Source organism: Peromyscus leucopus, chromosome 1 (genome assembly GCF_004664715.2).
Source record: "Peromyscus leucopus breed LL Stock chromosome 1, UCI_PerLeu_2.1, whole genome shotgun sequence".
NCBI classification, from domain to species: Eukaryota; Metazoa; Chordata; class Mammalia; order Rodentia; family Cricetidae; genus Peromyscus; species Peromyscus leucopus.
The window spans coordinates 123,941,456-123,962,047 of NC_051063.1; the positions used below are offsets into that span (position 1 = coordinate 123,941,456).

Consider the following 20,592-nt stretch of genomic DNA (forward strand, 5'->3'; position numbering starts at 1 on the left):
TAGTCCCAGAGCGTGGGACCAAAGCCAGCTGAGGAACAGCAAGTCTTCCTAGGACCAAAACAGTGTGATTTGAAAATGAGACCTTTTCATGATCTACCTTGACACGAACACCCATTTTAAAGGATCTGTGGGTAAATTAAACTAACTTCAGGCCACTCCTAAATAGTGTTTCACCAACTCTCCCATGGTTTCACAGCAGTGTGTCAGGGCATTGAGTGCCCACAGCTTGGAATGCTGTTTTGGTCAGTTAAATATAAACTCCTGTAATTAATAGCCCACAGAAATGAGAAGAGAATTGACCTCTTTAGAACAACAGAAATCTAGGAACATGACAGGACAAAGAGACCAGCCCATCCAGAGATGCAGGACCTTCCTACAGACAGGGCCAAGAGTTTTAAAAACCCAAAACATTGGGAGCTAGGATTGTAGCTCAGTTAGCAGAGTGCTTGCCCAGCATGCGCAAAGCCATGGTCCCATCCCCAGCACTGTATGAACTAGGTATGACTGTGCACATCTGCAGTCCCAGCATTCCAGAGGTGAGTGCAGGAAGAGCTGAAGTGTGCGGTCATCCTCTGCAAGTTTGAGGCCAGCCTGGGATAATTAATACCCTGTCTAAAAAAAAATGGGGGAGGGAGGACTAAGGAGAGGACTCTGAGGGTAAGAGAGCTCTCTATGCAAGCATAAGGATCTGAGTTCAAATCCCTGGTACCCATGTAAGAAACTGAGCATGGTTGTGTGCATCCAGCACTGTGGAAGGGGTGGAAACATGAGGATTGCTGGGACTTGCTGACCACCAGCCTAGTTTCGGGTTCAGTGAGAGAGTGTCAAGGAAACAAGGCAGAGAATGATTTAATGCAGGACAGCCAGCCTCCTCCTCCAGCCTCTGTGCATGCACCCACATACCACTCACACCACACACCACACACCACTCACCACTCACATACACATAATAATGAATTAGCTAAAAGCGTGTCTTGGCTGGCACCTAGACCAATCAACACTCCAGGCTCCAATGCCTTACGTCGTAGAACTGGGGCTGCAATCTGTTAACCCTGGAGAGCTCTGGAGCTAGTATCTGCTACGTAAAGGAAGTTGCCTTCTTGCTTTTATGGTAACGATAGCATTCCATCAGTGTTCTGTTCATGCGGATGGTTATTGACTCCTAATTGTAGGCACCAGATCCAACAGTGAACAGAACAGGTCAGTCCCTGCTTGTAAAGAGCCAGTGTTCCAGAGACACACATAGGAGGCAGCAGGTAACTCAGAGGAACACAGCGGGGAGGTGGACATTGATAGGGAAATGGTGACAGAATCCAGCCTGAAGAAAGGGCCTGAGGGACCCGGCAGGCAGAGAGAACAGCACCTGCGAAGACCCAGGTGAGCGTAAGGGGACTGTAGTTAGAGCACACCTAGACTCAATTCACTGGAGAGATCTGAACCAGGAGGAACATTGCTCGCCTTCCGTCAGATCTAGTGGGGACCGGAGTGATTGTAGCAACATTCAGGAAGTAGCCGTCTGTATGTCTGTATTTCTCTCAACTACAGACTTGTTTTGATGTCACTAATGGCCAGGCTCACATTGGTCACATCACTGTCTCCCTCTTTGCTGGTGTCCTCAACCCACCTGGCCACTGTTGTGCCTGTCTCAGCCTTTATTCCTGCCTGCTGACACAGGAGGCCCACCTGCTCTTGAGTGAGCCACTCCACTGTCTCAGTTTTATGTTCTAGTGCCTGATCTTGGCCCTGTAGCCAGTTCCACACATCCGGCCATCTGAAGATAAGGTTTTCGTGTTGTTTTCTTCCGGCAGCCTTTCTTCCTCACTCGTCCACCTGACTCCGTCCACTGCCAGGTTCTCCCTAGCTCCTTCAGTTAGCCTCGCCCGGTTCCTTTTACAAAGAGAAGAGGCTGTTAAGGAATACACACTCGGCTTCCTTCTGCTGCTGACACTTCCCACAGCTTCCTTCTCCCCAGCCTCTTCTCCATCAGGACACCTTCTTGATCAAGGTGGATTGCTTCCATTTCCTGGCCCTCTGCTGCATTGGCTTCTCTGAGACCTCTCTCCACTACCCAATGTTCCTTCTGATGTCTAGAATTCTCTCTCTCTCTCTCTCTCTCTCTCTCTCTCACACACACACACACACACACACACACACACACACACACACAATTTTATGTGTACAGGTGTTTTGCCTGCATGTATGTCTGTGTACCATGTGTGTGCCATGTGTTGTAGGCTAAAAGAGGGCATCATCATATTCTCTGGAACTGGAGTTACAGATGGTTCTGAGCCACCATGTAGGTGCTGGCAAACTTGGGTCATCTGGGCAACCAGTGCACTTAACTCCTGAGTGTAAGCTGACTTTTTCTGTGTCCCGGAAGTCAGCCCTGTCCCACAGCTGGCTCCCAGATAACCACACAGAGACTTATTGTTAATTATAAATGCTCAGCTGATAGCTTAGGCTTGTTACTAACTAACTCTTACGGCTTTAATTAACCCATATTTCTATCTTATGTTCTTCCACATGGCTCAGTACCTTATTTCAGTATGGCAAGTACATCTCCTCCTTCTCTGCATCTCCTTGCAACCCCTGAGACTCCAACTTCCTTCTTCTCAGTGTTCTCTCTGCCCTGAAAATCCTGCTTAGCTCTTTATTAACCAATGAGAGTATATACATTCTCACAGTGTTCAAAAAGATTATTCCACAGTTCCTGAGCCCCATCTCCAGCCAGCCACACTTTTTGAAAGAAGCCCAGCTTCTGCTTCCATTATTTCAGTATTCCACTAGACTATGAGTAATCTCCTCTAGGGCACCCCCCAGTGATGGACATCCCAATTGCATGTCCTCCTGTGCAGCCAAAGTTAAGTATCTAAGATAGGATTTATGCTCTCACTCCTCTTCCTGCCCTTCCCCCAGTCTATCATCGGGTCTAGTGGCCCCCGTCTCAGTGAGTGGCTACCCCAGGCCAGATACCTCCAGCATCCATCCCCGCTTCTCCGTTCCCATGTTCCCATGTCATTGCATGCTCCGGTTGGATAACTCAGCAAAGTTACTGGTTGCCCCTTTGCCTCCAGGATCTGCTCTTTGCCTCCCAGGTCTGTCCCCGAAACCATTCTAGGAAAATTTCCCCTGGTGTCCTTGCCCTCAGCACTCTGCCAGCCTGGGGTCCTATGCCCGCTTCTCCAGTCCCACCTCCATCACCTCCCGCCCTCCTACACTTAACCCTCAGTGGTCATCAGTCTTCATGGTTCCTAGACATACCGTGTGCTTCAGGCCTCCCTTTTGCCCCTGCTTTGACCTACGCCTGAAATGGTTTTCCTGCCTAACGCACCTGAATTCTTCAGCTTTCAAACTTAGCTTCCCGTGCCTCCAGAAGCCTCCACCCATCTGCTGGTCACTCCCTCCCTTCTAGATACCATTAGGCTTTGTTGGATTAGGTTGTAGGAGTAGGTTCGATTCCTAAGTTGCACTCTTTAGGACCATTCTTTGTCGGGGTCTCCCCCAGGCCCCGAGGCCAGTTGTCGCACCCGGTCACTGCTCCACACTGTGTGCTGTGTTAAGTGAATCAGTCCTTCTCCTGCTCTGGCTCATGCGCTTTGCTTCAGCTCTTCCTGTCTCTTCAGCCACACGGCTCTGTCCTGGACCAGGCTGGGTCACTGCAAGAGCTTCCTGCTCCATCTGTGGACAGGACACCCTCTGTCCCCTTGAGTCTTTCCCACTGTGCCCACAGCAGCATCTCCAGTTTGCACTTGGCTCCCTCTCTCCTATAGTCCCAGACTGACTCATCCCAGCAGCATCTTCCCTGCGTTTCCTCCCCTCCCGCCCCTCCCACTTCATCCCTCACCTCCTGTACTACTTGCCCTGACCCCAGCCACACCAAGCATCTTGAGGTTCCCCGAGCCCTGTGTCATGCCTAGCAAAGCCTTCCTCGCTACAACTCTCCCGTCTTTGGCATCTCCAGCTTTTGTGCCTGGTTTTGCTTGTACCTCTTGGTTGACCACCCTAGTGACTCCCAGCACAGCACGCTTCCTACCGTATTGCAGTTGCCTGCTTGATCATCGTGCCGCCCCATCTATGACTCCAAGCATATGATTCCCGCATACGAGGACTCAGGAGCCTTGTCCTTTAGAGGGCCCACTCCCGAACTGCACAGAGTCCAGGGGTCTGCAGGGACCCACAGTACACACGTATGTGGGATGTCCACATACCTGCCTTCCGGTGCAAACCAGGGCTGGGTAGGAAAAGGAAATATGGACTGAGGATTGGGCTGGCTGTCCCAGTGTGTGTGCTAGTGCAGGATTCCAAGAGTCTACGAAGTCTACGTTTGAACCCCAGCTACTATAAATGTATGCTTTGTCAAGACGTGAGTTTGATCTTTGCTTCATAACTTCGGAAGGTTAAGCAGGGGCTGGGAGAAGGCTCAGTGGGGAAGAGCCTCGGCTGTGAAAGCTGAATTTAGATTCCCAGTCTCCTCGGGAAACGCTGGGTGTGGCTGCACACATGCCTATAGCCCCACTGCTTTTGGGAGTGAAGACAGGAGGATTCCTGGGTTTTGCTGGCTTCCAGCCTCGTTCCAGCTCCAGAGAGAGACCCTGTCTCAAAGGAATAAAGTAGAGTCATTGAGCAGAACGCCTGACACCCTAGCTGGCCTCTGCATGTACGCGCTCCCCACCCCCTCCACACAGAGAGATGAAATCAGATGCAACGCTACCTTCCATTGGCAGCTTGCACCCCTTCCCCCGCTGTGCAAATGTCAAAGGCAAACCCGACCATGAGCATACACCTCACTTGCTCATCGTACCTCCTGGGCCTGCCTTGGGCCTGGCACACAATGACCAGTCAGTGGTTTTAATAAATGAATGGCAATATGTTTTCCTTATTTTCAAGATTATGGAAACTTGGCTGGAGAGATGGCTCAGTGATAAAGAGCACTTGCTGCTTACTCCTACAGAGGACTGGATGGGTACCTACAACCACTTGTAACTTCAGCTCTAGGGGTCCAACACCCTTTCTTAGTTAGGGTTACTATTGCTGTGATGAAACACCTTGACCAAAAGCAATTTGGGGAGGAAAGGGTTTATTTCACTTAGTTTTAGTTCCATATAACAACAGTTCATCCTCAAAAGCAGTGAGGGCAGGAACTCAAGCAGGGCAGGAACCTGGAGGCAGGAGCTGATGCAGTGGCCATGGAGGGTGCTGCTTACTGGCTTGCTCAGTCTGCTTTCTCATGGAACCCGGGACCACCAGCCCAGGGATGGCCCCATATGTAATGGGCTGGATCCTCCCCCATTAAGCACCAGTTAAGAAATTGGCAGCGGTGGCACACACCTTTAATCCCAGCCCTCGGGAGGCAGAACCAGGAGGATCTCTGTGCGTTCGAGGCCAGCCTGGGCTACAGAGCAAGTTCCAGGACAAGGCACCAAAGCTACACAGAGAAACTCGGTCTCGAAAAACAAAAACCAAAAACAAAAAACAAACTATTATCCAACACAACTCTCTTCTGGCCTTCCAGGGCACTTGCACCTCTGTCAATGCACTTGTGTGTGTGTGTGTGTGTGTGTGTGTGTGTGTGTGTGTGTGCGCGCGTGCGCGCTCGAGTGCACACACATGAGTGCACACATGCACACACATAAGCATAAATAAAGCAAATCTTTAAAAAATGAAAGTTGTTATGTTTTTAAAGTTTATGGAAATGTAATCAAAACAGTATGTCCTGGGAGGTATAGAGTTGCTTTTTTGTGTGATTTTGGTAGCAAAAATAATTTAGAAAGGTAGCAAAAAGAGCTCTAAACATGCCATAGTATCTCACATTTTATGCAGTGAGAGAACTTTCAGCACTCATCATCTAATCTGCCTGGGAACACCCCGTCAGGGAAGCGTAGGTGAGGTCATCTGTCTCATTTCATGAGCAAGGATAAGCCGATGACCGCACTCTCAGGAGAGGCAGGGTCTCCAGAGACTGCATTCACCGATGTGGAAAGGGCATCCTGTGTGTCCCATTCTCCAACAGCCAAACGCATTGTAGACAGTAATCCTTCTTCCCTCCTTTTAGTGCTTTTCCGCATAATGGCCAGAACATCGGCCTCTCACCGTTCCTGGGGACCCTGAACACCGGAGGGTCATTACCAGATCTCACCAACCTCCACTACTCAGCACCCCTCCCAGCCTCTCTGGACACCAGCGACCACCTCTTTGGTAGCATGAGTGTGGGGAACAGTGTGGGCAATCTTCCAGCTGCTATGACTCACCTGGGCATAAGAAACTCCTCTGGTAAGTACTCCCCTGTAGAAAGGGCCTTAGCCGTGTTCCCTGGTGTGTCTCTTTGGTGCATCTTTCGGTGACAGTGACCACATCTCAGTGACATATGATAGTGCCCTTCAGACTGGTTAGTGTCTGCTCTGGGGTCCCAGTTCTGCTTGTCTGACAAGCATCGGAACAGTTCAGCTGCTCCTCGTTCTTCATTGTCTGCACAAGCCCCTGTATGCAGAGAGCTTGGGAAAGAGCGTTTGGGAGTAGAGACAGGTGCTGTTCCATGCCAACCCAACAACGCTAGCAGTTCTTATCGGCACGTGGTGGTCTTTTAATCATTATTATCATTTACTCCATTTCCTTAGCTCTCCCCGGTTCCCCACTGGATTTCAAAAATTTTAGAAAATGTACAGTGGGCATGATGAAATACTTAAAGTAGAAATCTACTACAGTTCAACAATATCCAAGTGCTTACGGACGTGGCGCTGGCTGGAGTCGTGTCACTTGTAGTGTGGGGTCGCTGTGCAGGCTTGAACCATGTTGAACTGCATGTTGAACCAACACTGTTCCTGTCCCACCTAGAGCAGGCGGCACATCCCTCCTCTGGTGGTGTGGTACAGCCCCAGTTGAGGCGCTGCTGTGGAATGTTCCATCTGGAAGGCTTCCTCGGTGGTAGTCTGTAGGTGGAGGAAGTGGTTTCTGGTTTCCACTCTGGGTTCAGTGAGACTCGGCAGGCAGAGCAGAGCCTGCCCACCTGGGAGTGGCCCCTAGGGTTCCCTGCCTGTCTCCAGAGGTGCCACGGCACTTCTGCTGAGCAGCGTGGATTCCATTTTGCACAGCTGGTTGCAGAGACCACCTTTATTTTTGTTTTAGGAGGTATTTTTGTTTCGCTTTTGAAGGGGGTGGCATCTAATAATAAACCATCTTTTATTTCGTAAGACTGAGTTTTGAGTTTTTAGAAATCAAGTTACACGTGGGCAAACTCACCGTGACACTGTCTTGAATGCAGGGTGTTTCCAGATGTCCTGGAGGACCTGGGATACTCTTTAAGAAGACACCAGCCTCTCAGCTCTGAGTTTCTTTGATTTGTTTCACAACATGAACTCGTAAACCCTTTGAGAGTTCTAGACTCAGCCTGGGCAAGTCCCCTTTCAGATGAATTCCCAGTGAGCAATGATGCCCAGGGTCACTGAAACAAAGCAACATCCCCCATAGCTCCCTGGGGTCTTGAGGAAGCTGCCACCTGTAGGCTTTACCCCTTGCTTCTAGCCCAAACCTTGTGTTCCGTCATTGACTATCACCTTCTTCAGAACACACCGCTTGATTCGGAAGACCATAGATAAGTGTCTAGCTCCATAGTGTCATGCACACTTTAAAGTGTGTGGTACAGAGACGACAGAAATGGTCCATTGGTTAAGAGCACTTGCTACTCTGTGCAGAGAACCCAGGTTCAGTTCCCAGCATCCACACGATGGCTCATAATCCCCTGTAACTCCAGTTCCAGGGAATCTGATGCTGTCTTTCCGCCTCCACCAACACCAGGCATGCCCATGGTGCTTTTATGTGTGTGTGTGTGTGTGTGTGTGTGTGTGTGTGTGTGTGTGTGTATGCAAGCATTCCTACACATGAAAATATTTAAGTATAGATCCTAAAAATGTAAAAAGCTGAGGCAGATGCATCACGAGTTCCAGGCCAGCCTGAGCTACTTGTCTTAAAAGGCCTGGTGCACTTGTTTTTTAAAAATATTTGAGCTTTCTTTCTGAAGGAGGCTTCTTTTATAGTCAGCGTTCAGACCTTCAGCTCTGCTTGCTATTCAAGCTCCTGGGTCTCCTGTTCTCATTGATTGAGTGGTGAGATAACCATCAGGAGTCTACCGTAACCATCATTTCTAACTCTGAAAGGACGTTTCAGCCTGTGAAATGGCTCAGTAGATAAAAGCGCTTGTTGCCAAGCCTGGCCACCGGAGTTTAATCCTCAGAAACTACATAAAGGTGGATGGAGAGAGCTGACTCCACACAGTTGTCCTCTGACCGCCACGTGCGCCATGGCTCGTATGCTACCATACACACACACATCATACCTACTAAGTAGATAAGCAGTCTTAAAATTAGTAATGTTGTATTAGGTATGGTGTTCCACACCTGCCTCCTTCCAAGCAGTTGTGACATAGAAGCAGGAATTCCAGCAGTTCAAGGTCATCCTCTGCTACAAATCAGGTTCTGCTCAGGCCTGGTCTACCTGATAGATGCCCTGTCTCCATTAAAAAAAATAATAATTTAATTGAATCATCATAATTTTGCCAGCTAAAATAGTTGATTTTGTAATTTCTTCATTTCCACAATTTTTATCAATGTTTTGCTTTTTGTTGTAGTTTTACTTGGTGGGCGTGTGTGCACATGCAAGCACAGTACACACGGGGAAGTCAAGGAACCAAGGGCCTTTACCTATTGAGCATTTGGTTTTTTGAGACATTCTCACGTGTCCCTGGCTGGCCTCCAGCCAGCAGATCTGAACTCCTGGTTCTCCCCCACCCCCCCACCCCCCAAAGGGCTGGGATTGCAGGCGGCTATTCTTACTTGTTTCTGCTTTGGTTTGGCTGGGTTTTGCTCATGGTACTAGAGATTTTGCCTAGGACCTCAAGAAGTCCAGGCCAGTGCTCTGCCACTGAGCTATCCTGACCCCCACACACAAATTTTTATCAACATAAACACACATTTCTGCCTCTCAGCTTTTAGCACAAGAGCGGTGGACTGAACTAACCATGGCTGTGGCATTGTTGAAATACATGGAACAGCAGCAACTTTCTTGTTCACGGAATGGAGTCATTCCGTCTGGGCTTGAGCTGAGTGCCACAGTCCAGTGGGGCACAGAACGGGGTCCCAGCTTCCTGGAACTCTTCTCTTAGCTGCACCTCAAAGGAACAGGACTGTCAGAAACATCTTTTCCCTGAGTTTGGAAACACTGTTAGCAGACAGCTTATGAAGAGGCCAAAACCAAGAGTGAGGGACTGTAAGGCTAAGAGGTCTAGGTGGACTGTGGGGACATGTTTACCGATGGTCATGGAGGATCCAGGCCATGTGACGGGCACATGCCCTAGGGGCTGCAAATCGAGGGTTATGTAGCCTCAGGCTCCTTTCCCTGAGGTGGAGCAGACCTCACTGCTACTCACCTGTTCCAGCTTCCCCAGGGCTGTTTTCTCAGCGTTTTTCCTCTTTGGAAGCAATAGATGTATGCTCTTTCCTTCCCTTTCCATTGGTACACCCCAGTCATTTCCAGTAGGAGAGCTGCCCAGAGACTTCTTCACACACACACAGTCATCACCTAGCTAGTGGGAAGTTGGCTTTACTCTTGAGGAAACAAAAGCTTTGATCTGAAGTCCTAACAAGAAACTTGTAATTTGTTATCTTGCAGGTCTCCAGAGTTCTCGAAGTAACCCTTCCATCCAAGCCACACTCAATAAGACTACGCTATCCTCATCCCTCAATAGCCACCCACAGACATCTGTGGCCAGTGCGTCTTCTCTTCACCCGTCACTTAGACTCTTCTCCCTTAGCAACCCGTCTCTTCCCACCACGAACCTGAGCGGCCCCTCGCGTCGCAGGCAGCCTCCAGTGAGCCCTCTCACGCTCTCTCCTGGCCCTGAAGTACATCAAGGTTTCAGCAGACAGCTCTCGTCAAGCAGCCCACTGAACCCTTATCCTGCCTCCCAGGTGAAGAAGACTTTAGAACCGCCTCCATTCAACAGGCTGAGCAGGGGATGATGGCTTTTCCTCCTCTGGACCATTTGGGCCTGGTCCATTGTTACTACACTGCGCATCCCCGAGACTGCAATACACTCACTTCTGCCTTATTCATAAGCTAAGAGAGCAGAGGTGTGCGTGAGGCAGGATGCATTAACGATGTTCTAATAGCCGGCTTGTGATACTTATTGCCCTTAAGCAAATACTAAAGAATCTGTAGTCATTAACTCATGACGTTGGGGCTGGGGGAAGAGGTGGGGTGTGAAAGATGAAAGGCAATTCAGGGAAACCAGGTTAAAATCACGGACTGTGCACAGAAAATCAGTCATTGACCCAATAACTACCGCAAGCCCCAGAGAAAAGCCCCAACCCCTGGGTGTCCTGGCACCTGTGGTGCATTAACCCTCCTCCTCCTCCCCTCCTGTGACCGCCTGAGAAGCATTCCTCTCATTTTGTGAACTGCTCGCTATGAGGAGGGGTAACAGCTCTAAAAGGAGTCTGCTTAGCAGGAGGCCTGTTTGGGGGTCACCGCCACTGCAGGAGTAGAGGGTGTCCCATTGGGCTTCTGACTGTTTTTACACTCAACTCTTAGGGCGTTCCTCCATTTCATAATCACTGATAAATATATTTTGGCCCATTTACCACACCCTAGATGCATTATAGCATCATTAACTACTCACTGCTTCATGTAAATGAGTAATGGTTTGCACAGAGGACTTGGTAGATCACAAGGGAAGAAGTCACATGACCTGGTGATTAGTCACTCTGCCAGTTACTGGCGATGGGATGCTGGGAGTGGGAGCCGTTTCTTCCGGGGAAGATGAGACAGCATTTGGGAATTTTTAAAAATGTTTAATTTTTTAAAATGCTGTTGGATTGCTGGGTGGTGTTGGTGCACACCTTTAATCCCAGCACTCGGGAGGCAGAGACAGGTGGATCTCTGTGAGTTCGAGGACAGCCTGGTCTACAGAGTGAGATCCAGGACAGCCAGGACTACACAGAGAAACCCTGTCTCGAACGCTCTTACCCCAAAAATGTTACTGGAGTCCTTTTAGTTTTTCTTTGTGAGATTATTTTATGAGCTATAAAAGTGATCTTGCTTTCTAGCTACATTTTAAGAGTAGAGAATATTGACTCGCTAATATTTTTTTTTTTTTTTTTTTTTTTTTTTTGGTTTTTTGAGACAAGGTTTCTCTGTGTAGCTTTGCGCCTTTCCTGGAACTCACTTGGTAGCCCAGACTGGCCTCGAACTCACAGAGATCCGCCTGCCTCTGCCTCCCGAGTGCTGGGATTAAAAGCGTGCGCCACCACTGCCCGGCTACTCGCTAATATTTTTATTTATTATTTAATTTTTAGGTTTAAAAAAAATCTTACTCAGGCATGTAGTTTCAAAAGACAAATAGTTCTGAAGGGCTTGTCTTTCCTAACCATTAACCACAGGCTTCACTGCCCAGAGTCGGCTGTTTCCAACCCTTTTAGTTAATCTCTTCGCTATAAACATGTTATTTCGTGCTTACTTTCTTCTCGGTTTTTGCTGTTAAGCATTATCTAGGACATCCTGCCGTCCAAGATTGGGATCTAGCTTTCTTTCAACATTCCCACAGCCCCTTTTACACACCTTACTCAGTCTGCTCCTTTATGATCATTTCAGTTAGAACAATGTGTGGTGTCTGTGTAGTCAGACTTGACCCCCATAGTACACGATGAAATAATGTCGAAGTGATCGTTTGGTTTGCTCCCAGATGTTAATGTCCTGCTCTTCGGAGTTGCTGATCCGGCTTTCTAGCTGTGTGTTGCTAATTCAAGCCCAAACTCTGGTACTGGAATAATCTCACCACATTTCAAAACAGATCTTCTGTAAAACGTGGGGGAAAGAGCACAGGCGCCTTGCATGACTATACAGTGCCTTTCATTTAGTTAATCGCTGGGCTAGATAGAGAACTCCGAGTTGAGATATTTCCCTCTGGGACTTTAGAGGTATTGACTGGTCTCCTCCAGACTTGGAATGGCATCTCCTTCATGCCTCTGGAGGCATCTAGGATAGTCCTGCTGGTCTCCAGTATTGTGAAACTTTGAGATAATGTGGCTTGGCATAAGACTGGGGAGTCACTGAGTTTCTTTTGTCTGGAAACTTATGTCCATCGGGAATTTTAATTATTTCTTCAATGACATTTCTCTTGATTTTTCTCCATTCCTTCTGCAATTCCTGTTGAACAAATGCTGAACATCATGAAATTTTTCTCTAATGCCCATATTTCTTCTCTCACTTCTCGTTCATTCATTTTTCCTTCTTATATTTATTTGTTTATTTATTTTTAGTTTTTTGAGACAGGGTTTCTCTGTGTAGCCCTGACTATCCTGGAACTCTCTCTGTAGACCAGGCAGGCCTCAGAGATGTGCCTCCCTCTGCCTCACAAGTGCTGGGCTTAAAGGTGTGCGCCACCACACCAGGCCAAAGTAAGCCTTTCTTCAATGGCTTAAATGTTAGGATAGTAAATTTATTTCCTCCTCCCATACTTCTTCCTTCCCGTGTTCCTGGTCTGTGTCAGTTTGGGCTCTGATGATCATACCAGTCCTCTGTCCACCTGGAAATGAGGTGCTCTGACAGTCCTTGGTTCTCCCCTCCCGTTTACGAACAAGACACTGAGTTGCTGACAGGCAGCCCTGGGAGTAGGAGCTTGCTGAGGTATATACCTCATGACAGAACCGTCTCTCCCTTCTGTGGGGAGCTTCTGTCAGAGGCTCTGGTACTTCTCTCTAGAGAGGTCGCAGGCTGGCTCAAAGTCCTTGAGCAGCACTCTAGTGTGTGATACTTGGGTTTGTGTCTGGAGAGCAGTCTCTGGGAGCCAAGTCGGAGGAAGATAGCTCACCTGTGGCAGGCAGAGACCTTACCTTGCTCTCTGCAGAGCCAGCCTCCACTCCCCTGGCCAGCATCAGAGAGGGCAGCTAGTCACCCCTCACAGAAACTCTGGCCAGACCCTCCTGGGGTAACGTCGGCCCCTGCTCCCTACTGTCCCCAGGCCCGGAGCGCGAGGGATAGGGTCCCATGACTCAGATTAGCTCTGGGGTTTCTTGGATGACAGTTGACTCGTGGCCTTCTCGGTTCTGCTGTCTCGCAGACTGGGTCGCCATTTTCTCTTCTCCGGCTGTCTTCTCCTCCCATTGGTGGTGTTCATGGTTGTGGTACTGTTTGTTGGGGTTCACTGTCGGTAGTGGTGTGTTCGTGTCTTGCTTTAGTTTAGATGGCAGCGCAGCTGGGTACCTTTTCAGTCCTCCATCTCTCCAGCAGCTGTGGCTTCAACAGCAAGCATGGCATTATTGTCACTGAGAAAACAGAGGAGATTGCCTGTATTCTTGTTCGTTTAAACAATAGAGATGTCACCAATAGGAAATGCTTCCAGGGGCGTAAAGCTGAGATGTGTTTCAGAGGAGCAGAGGCAGGCCATCTCAGCATGTCAGGGAGCCGGGCGCTCCACTCCCCTCCACTCTCCTACCCCGAAGAAGGACCTTATCACTGGGAAGCTAATGCGTCCCTTGGTTTGTTTCACAGATGGTTTCCTCAGAGCAAAGCCCACTTCCCTTCCTGCCCACAGAACCTCAGGCCCAAGTGTCTCCACCGCCCCCGTACCCCACCCCCCAGGAGCCGCCTCAGCCGCTCCTGCAGCAGCCCCGTGCCCAGGAGCCACCTACCCACCAGCCCCAGGCAGCCTCCTCCCTGCCACAGTCGGACTTCCAGCTCCTCGCTGCCCAGGTAAGGCCCCGGGGGACATGGTGAGGTGGGGCGCTTACTTCACCCTGAACCAGCTCCAACTCGAGTGACCTCCTTATTTCCCAAAGGGCTCGTCTCTGACCAACTTCTTCCCAGATGTGGGCTTTGACCAACAGCCCCTGAGGTCCAGTCCTGCCTTTCCTCCACAGGTAAGGACACTCCTGGCCGCCTTTCCCGAGGTATAAACTGCACCGCCAAGGCTGTTCTGTGTGTAGAGCCTTCCGTCTAAGAGACGAGGCTCCCTTCTGTGTCCCGTGGCCAGGAGATCCTTGCGCCCTTCCTCTTCCTCGGTCCTGGTGAGGCTGCCTCATGCCTTGTGTGGGGTCAGCAGAGGGACTTCATGAACAATGGTGGATTTTGATAGCACTCTAGTCACAGGGTTAGAGAGAGAGTTTAATCAGTAAAGCACAGGACTTGAGTCTCACCCCTGAAACCTACATTTAAAAACGAAGTGGATGCCAGGTGTAGGGGTACGCTGTTAACCCCAGCATTCGGGGGGTAGAGGGAGGTGGGTTTCTGTGAGTTTGTGGTCAACCTTGTGTACAACCAGGCCTACTTAATGAGATCCCCTTTCAAAATGGGGAAGGGGAGACTGAGGGAGAGCTCAACAGATAAGAACACTTGCTGCTCTCACAGAGGACCCAGGTGTGGGTCCCAGCACCCACACAGCAGCTCACAGCCATCTGTAACTCCAGTCCCAGGGCATCCAATGCCCTCTTCTGGCCTCCTCAGGCACCAGGCATGCATGTGGTGCACAAAATATGTGTAGGCAAACACTTACACATAAAAATAAGTCTTTAAAAGCAAAAGAGAAAAGAAAGAGATTCTTGGTGTGATTGCACATACTTGTAACCCTATCACTGGGAAGGCAAGGACAGGTGTGTCTCTAGGGATTCTGGCTAGCTAGTCAAGTTTAGCCGACGAGTTCCAGGCCAGTGAGAGACCCTGTCTTAAATATAAAGGTGGAAGGCATCTGTGGAGTAGACCCATGGTATACACACACACACACACACACACACACACACACACACACACACACACGTACATATACACCTACAGGGATCATGGCTGACTAATGGACACTGACACACACACGTGTGCATATCTACACACAAAGGACCATATCAGCTAACTGATAAGCTGCTTTGCTGGGGAGTCTGGAAGACAAGGAGACTCAGCCCTGGCTGCACTAGCCGTTAGAAAGAAGCGTAGCGCGGTGTCTGTGGGCTGGTGCAATGCCCAGCTCAGTGCGTGACCTTCTAGAAGAACTTGGCTCAGGACCCGGATGGAAGTTCCTTCCCCAGGGTATTTTCATTCATCCACTTTCTTTTGCTTTTGTGTTTTTAATAGTATTTAGTAAAGATAGGCCAGGCCCCAGGATGGATTAAAAAGAGAAGGGAGGGTTGACCCGCCTCCAGCACTTACTGATAGTGACACAACTAAAGACAGCTACAGCCAAGTCCCTGTGTTGATTCCTTGTGGCCGGAGGAGCCGGCCTCACCTCTCTGGCGTTTCGTGCTGTCACTGTTTGGTATTCTGTGGTGCTTGCCATCAGACCCAGGGTCTCACACATGCCAGGCGAGCACTATAGCGCCCAGCTGCCCCATCTCACTGTTTGATGAAGAGCTCTATCAGGTCGGTGAGGACCAGCACTTCCCTCAAAAGTGTTGGAGCTCTTTCTTCTGAGATTTTTTTAAATAGTCTAGAAAATTAATTTCAGCAAGAATTCCTAAATCAGGCCCCATTTCTCAGTAGGCCTCAGAGGCTTTGTCTAGAGAGGTGCTGGCCAGGTGCGAAGGGAAGGTTTTCGCTCTCTTACCCAGAAGCCAGAGCACCCACTGTTCCTTGAGCACAGAGGGACCTCTGATGGGCTCCCACGTGCCTCGGTGAGGCTGAGGAGCGGAACTATCCGAGACTCAGAGAGAATCTGGAACTGTGGCCACTGGTGTCTCCTGGGGTCATGTAGCAGGAGTGTGTGGGCACAGAAAAGCCGTCCACACTGTGGTCCTCACTGGCCCCTCCTGATACCCAGGGAGGGCTCTGCCTGTGTTCACACACACAGCCTTCCGGGATCCTGGGCAGAAGGGAGTGGGGGTCAGTGTGGGGACACGCTGCACGTGTTCACACACACCTTGGAAGCAGAGTGCTTGCCCACTGTGGCTCTGATGCTTCCAGGTGCCCTTGGTGCAGCAGAGTCCTCGAGAGCCACACGACGCTTTCCACTTGAGACCAAACCCGTATTCCAACTGTGGGAACTTCCCAAACAGCATCCTGACAGGTGAGTGTGTGCCACCCCTCAGCTTCGTGTTGGCCTCCTTTCAGTGTGCTGACCTCCGAAAGATAGTTTAGATCATACAGCATTCTGTAAATGAAACAACCCCCCCCCCACACACACACACACACACACACTCCGTCTGACTTGCAGATGCAGGTGGCCAGGCGTAGAGACGGAGGCAGGCAGTGAGGAAAGCCCTGGTGATCAACACGTTTCTGAAACAGTTGGTCTCAGGTGACGAGAAACCATTCAGAAGGGGGCGGGAGGACTACCAAAAATCAGACTTAGTTGGACATGGCAGTGCATGTCTGTCATTCAAGCCCTTGGGAAGCTGAGACAGGAGGGTCCCCTTGAATTTGAGGCCAACCTAGGCTACAGACAGAATGAGACCCTGTCCAAAAGAAAGATGTTGATTCCAGAGGCGAGCGCTGTGGGCCGGGGAGTTGAGTAGGTGATGCTCGCTGGCCTGTCCGGGAAGATGGCAGGATAGGCTGCTGGGGACGGTCACTCTGTAGAAGCCTCAGTCCTCCTGTCTCTGAATTTCCTCTCTGTTCCTTCCAGAAGACACAAGTGCCAGCCTCTTCAAAGGCCTTAGTGGAGGGCTCTCGGGCATGCCCGAGGTCAGCCTGGACATGGACACTCCCTTTCCATTGGAAGAGGAGCTGCAGATCGAACCCTTGAGCCTGGATGGACTCAGCATGTTAAGTGACTCTAACATGGGCCTGCTGGACCCCTCTGTGGAGGAGACGTTTCGAGCTGACCGGCTCTGAGCTAAATACAGTGAGCAGGGGACTGAAACGGCCAGAAGAGGCTAGAATGGAGCCATCCGCACGGAGGGAGGGAGCGAGCCATGCTGTCCAGGCTCTCCACTGCCGTCCTAGCTCAGATGTCGTGGCTTTTCTAGACACAGCTGCAGCCTGCCTCTCCGGCCTGTGGCCCCAGTTCACTGCTTGCAAGCCAGCTACTCGGGAGCGTCCGACGACTGGGAAGCTGCGTGTCTGTCACCTTTGTTCTGTCTGTTGGCCGTCTAGTCCGTGTGTCAGCGTAGACAGTGCTGTGGTAGCCTCCACAGCATCCACAGATCCCAGTCAGCACTGAAGATGGGACCCAGCGTAGGAGTCCTGGGGAGGCCACAGGCCGCGGAGTTGGTACCAGAGCACCATGATGCCTTTCTCTCTGCCCACCAAGGCCAGGCACCTCCAGCTGGTGAATATTCTGGGCCTAGCCATTGCTCTGCCCGCTGGCGTAATGAAAACGAAGAAGCCTAACCGCCCGTCCCAGGGCAGGCTGTAGGGAGACAAACGGAGCTCGGTCTGCCTTCTCCCAGTCTGTGACCTCTTTTCGGCTGCTTCCCAGACAGGAGGAGAGGGAGACGTGCTTGCTCGCTGAAGGAAAGTTCCCTGGAAAAGAGTCTCAAGAGGCAGTGCTCCTTCTGGGAGGCTGTGGGTGTCACCTGCACAAGATGTCCTCCAGCCTAGGCCGGCCACCCTGCAGGCCCCCCCCCCCCCCCCCCCCCGATGGAGCTGCCGGGACTCCCGTCAGTGCAGAGCAGCTGAACTGCCCTTTCCTTCCCCGGCTTCCTCTGTTGAATGCCATCCCACTAGGCTGTAAGCTCCGAGAGGGCAGAAGCTGTGCCTTGTTCCTTATTGGACCCCTAGTGCCTACCAAGTGCCTGGTAGAAGTGCGTGCTGTGTGGCTGGGTGTGGCCCAGCCGTGGGGGAGTGAATGAGTGCCACGTGGTGGGCATCTGACCTGCAGCCGCCTCTAGTCCCTGCCTAAGCTCAGCGCTCCCCTTCTCCTCCTGGTGCCTCGATTCATACTCACTTGAATATGCCTTAACACGCGAGATGGCCACATCTGTCACTAGGCTCTGCAGCCATCCTCCTTGGGATTGTGTCCCTCAGCAGCTAGGTGGGAATCATCCGGAATGACTGGGCACACCAAAGCCCCTACGTGCAGGACCTGGGGTCTTCACTAGGCCCCACAGCAAAACCTTCCTACTCAGATCCATGTTTCGCTCTAAATTGCCTACAATAGAGGTGCATGCTTTGAGGTTCAGAAACAAGTTTATAGTGAATGAGGCCTGACTCCCGGGGCTCTGGCTGTGCATTAACACCATGTCACACAATAGTTGGACCAGCTTCTGCCACCACTGCCTCCAGCCCAGAGTGGGCAAAGTGGTGCCGCCACATAGCATGCAGGGGAGGAGCCAGGCATGAGGAGATGGGGGAGGGGAAGACACCCTAAAGGGGAGTCTTTGCTTAGCAGCTGCCACCCTTCCTGAGGCTCGATGACTGTTTCCACCCGGGCAGGCAAGGATGAAGGAGAAAGAAGCTGCCACATCTGTACCTGTGGCAAGAGGAGCCTTCAGACAGGAGGCTGCTCTGCACCTCTCCTCACCATGTCTGCGTCATCTCTTCTCAGGCCTCCCCTGTGATCCTTCACAGCCCTGATGGTGCCATACTCCTCCTTCCTCTAGGACCCAAGAATTTCGTGTTCCCTTTTACCTCAGTCTCTGCTGTTGAATTGGGAGACCAAATTAGATCCTGTCTACCCGATTCCGCCCCCAGAAGATGCCACCGGCCTCTGCTTGTGCGCCCTGTTTCCAGTGGAGCTCTCCTGTGCTTTGTGCCTGAGACCCCAGAGCGGGGTGACTTTAGTCATTCTGCACTCTTCCTGCTGGCCAGCACCCCACCACGCCACGGAAGCCAGCTCCTATGTCAGGGGCCCCTGAAATCAGAGCTCAGCCTTCAGGCAGGCATCGGTGCTGATGGCAGAGTCTAGAGAAAGGGGGTCCCAGCTCAGTCTGTTCCCCGCATCGTGCCTTATCCGTGGGATCGTTGCATCAGGGGAAGACAGTGCTGTAATAGGAGACCCCGAGACCTCATACCCTGAGTTGCCCTGCCCCTGGGGTATTTTCCAGCCAATGGGGAAGTAGCTAAAAAGACAATGCAGTGTAGCACTGAATTAAACCTGCTCTTAGGCCCACCAGCCTGATCTTCCCATGGGAGATGCTTGAAGCCACTGGAGAGCACACCTTGTCTAGGCGTCATCGGGGACACCAGAAGACAGTGTCGCCTACCCCAGTCATGTCCACCTGCACTTACTGCTGCCTTTGTGACAAGCCTGGCTTAAGCCTCAGCATTGAAGTGGCTACAGGCTTCCCCAGACCTCCTTTTCAAAGTTTTAACTTTGTCACACCAGCTGTACTCGGTTTTCCCTGCTGTGTAGCGGTTGTGGGTTCTAGGATGTGCGTGTGAGGAGAAATGTTTCAATCCTGTCCAAGATCGGTTCTCTTTTGCCCTGCTCCCTTCTCCTAAGTCTACTGTATCCTCTGAGCTGAAAAGTGGTGTAGGCATGCTCGCGCACGTATCTGAAGACATTTCCTGTTCGCTCTCTCCAGGGCTCTTCTGATTTATGCACAGATGGTTCCCAGCATTGCCGCCGCTCCAGGATGGGGCCATCCCAGCAGCTAATCAGACTTCCTGCCAGCGTCCCAGCTCCGGCCCTTTGTCAAGCAATATTGAAAGATTGGACTTTGTATAAAGTAGCTTCCAAGTTTTATAATGCATCATTTTACATCTTTCGTAATTAAAAGCAGCACAGTATGGTTGTATCTGCTGTTCGCGTTTCTCTCCGACCTTGGGCGCAATGGCTGGTGGGAAACTTCGCTGGCTGTCTCTGCCCGCGTGGCTGGCAGTCCCTGGTTTCTGAAGTTCTCTGACTGGGTCCTTCACCTACTGAGCTTTCTCATGACCAATGCAAGGGACACAGTCCCTTTGAAACTGGGTGACAAGGGCAGGGTCCCCTGGGCGGCTCGGTCTCCTGCCTCCACTGAAGTCCAGGACCGGCCTTGACCCCTCTTCCCAATGCCCTCTGCCCTCTCCTTCAGAGGCGCACTCCCTCAGCTACACTGAGCACTGGTGTTAGGGGAGACTCCTGAGATCTTCCCCAGAAATCTTCCTCTGGCCAGTACCTTCAGATCCCTCCATCTCAGCTCTGGTCCACACATACCTTGTTCTTGGACCCACCATGAATTCTGCCCTTCTCTCAGCATGCTTGGCCTCTTCGGGCTCCTTTCCCCTCCTTCCTGACTTGGTGCCCAGGTTTAGTAGCCTCTAGGATGCCCTCAGGGAGCTACTTTTGCTCTGGCTCCCCACACTGGGCCTTTGACCTTCAGAAACCCAGCATGGCCACCCCAAGCAGTCAGCACCGCTCTGTCCCTCTGCCCCCCATCTCATCCTCTCTCCCCCAAGCTTGCTGGGATCTCTCACTGCCTTGTCCCCCTCCCCCCAGGCCTCTGCCAAACCCGGGTTTCATTTTTCCTGTGTCCCTGCTCTTCCTCTAAGAACACCCCCCCCCCTCAGCCTGTGCATCTGTCTCGGTCTCCCTCCTGCAGCAGAAATCAACCACCCTTTCTTCATGCCCCGCTTCTCCTCAGACCACGGCTGTCTCCTTCCTTTCCCAGAAGGCAGCTCCACCAGCGATTGCCACCCACGGCCATCTGTGAACTCCCCCTGCCCGTGTGCGCTGTGCCTCTGGCCAGTCCGGTCCTGCCC

The 20,592-nt window shown here is 51.2% G+C and overlaps 1 protein-coding gene across 3 annotated transcripts in view; it reads left to right on the forward strand.

The window, feature by feature from the left end:
* Positions 1–19,654, forward strand: part of Crtc3 (CREB regulated transcription coactivator 3) — a 110,079-nt gene extending 90,425 nt beyond the window's left edge. For all 3 annotated transcript variants that reach the window (XM_028873767.2, XM_028873769.2, XM_028873768.2), the window contains exons 10-15: positions 6,053–6,270; positions 9,661–9,959; positions 13,540–13,740; positions 13,827–13,907; positions 15,934–16,036; positions 16,595–19,654. In XM_028873767.2, the coding sequence (XP_028729600.1) occupies positions 6,053–6,270; positions 9,661–9,959; positions 13,540–13,740; positions 13,827–13,907; positions 15,934–16,036; positions 16,595–16,803 (1,111 nt within the window). In that variant the 3' untranslated portion in view covers positions 16,804–19,654. The remainder of the gene's footprint in view (positions 1–6,052; positions 6,271–9,660; positions 9,960–13,539; positions 13,741–13,826; positions 13,908–15,933; positions 16,037–16,594) is intronic.
* The last annotated feature ends 938 nt before the right edge of the window (positions 19,655–20,592 follow it).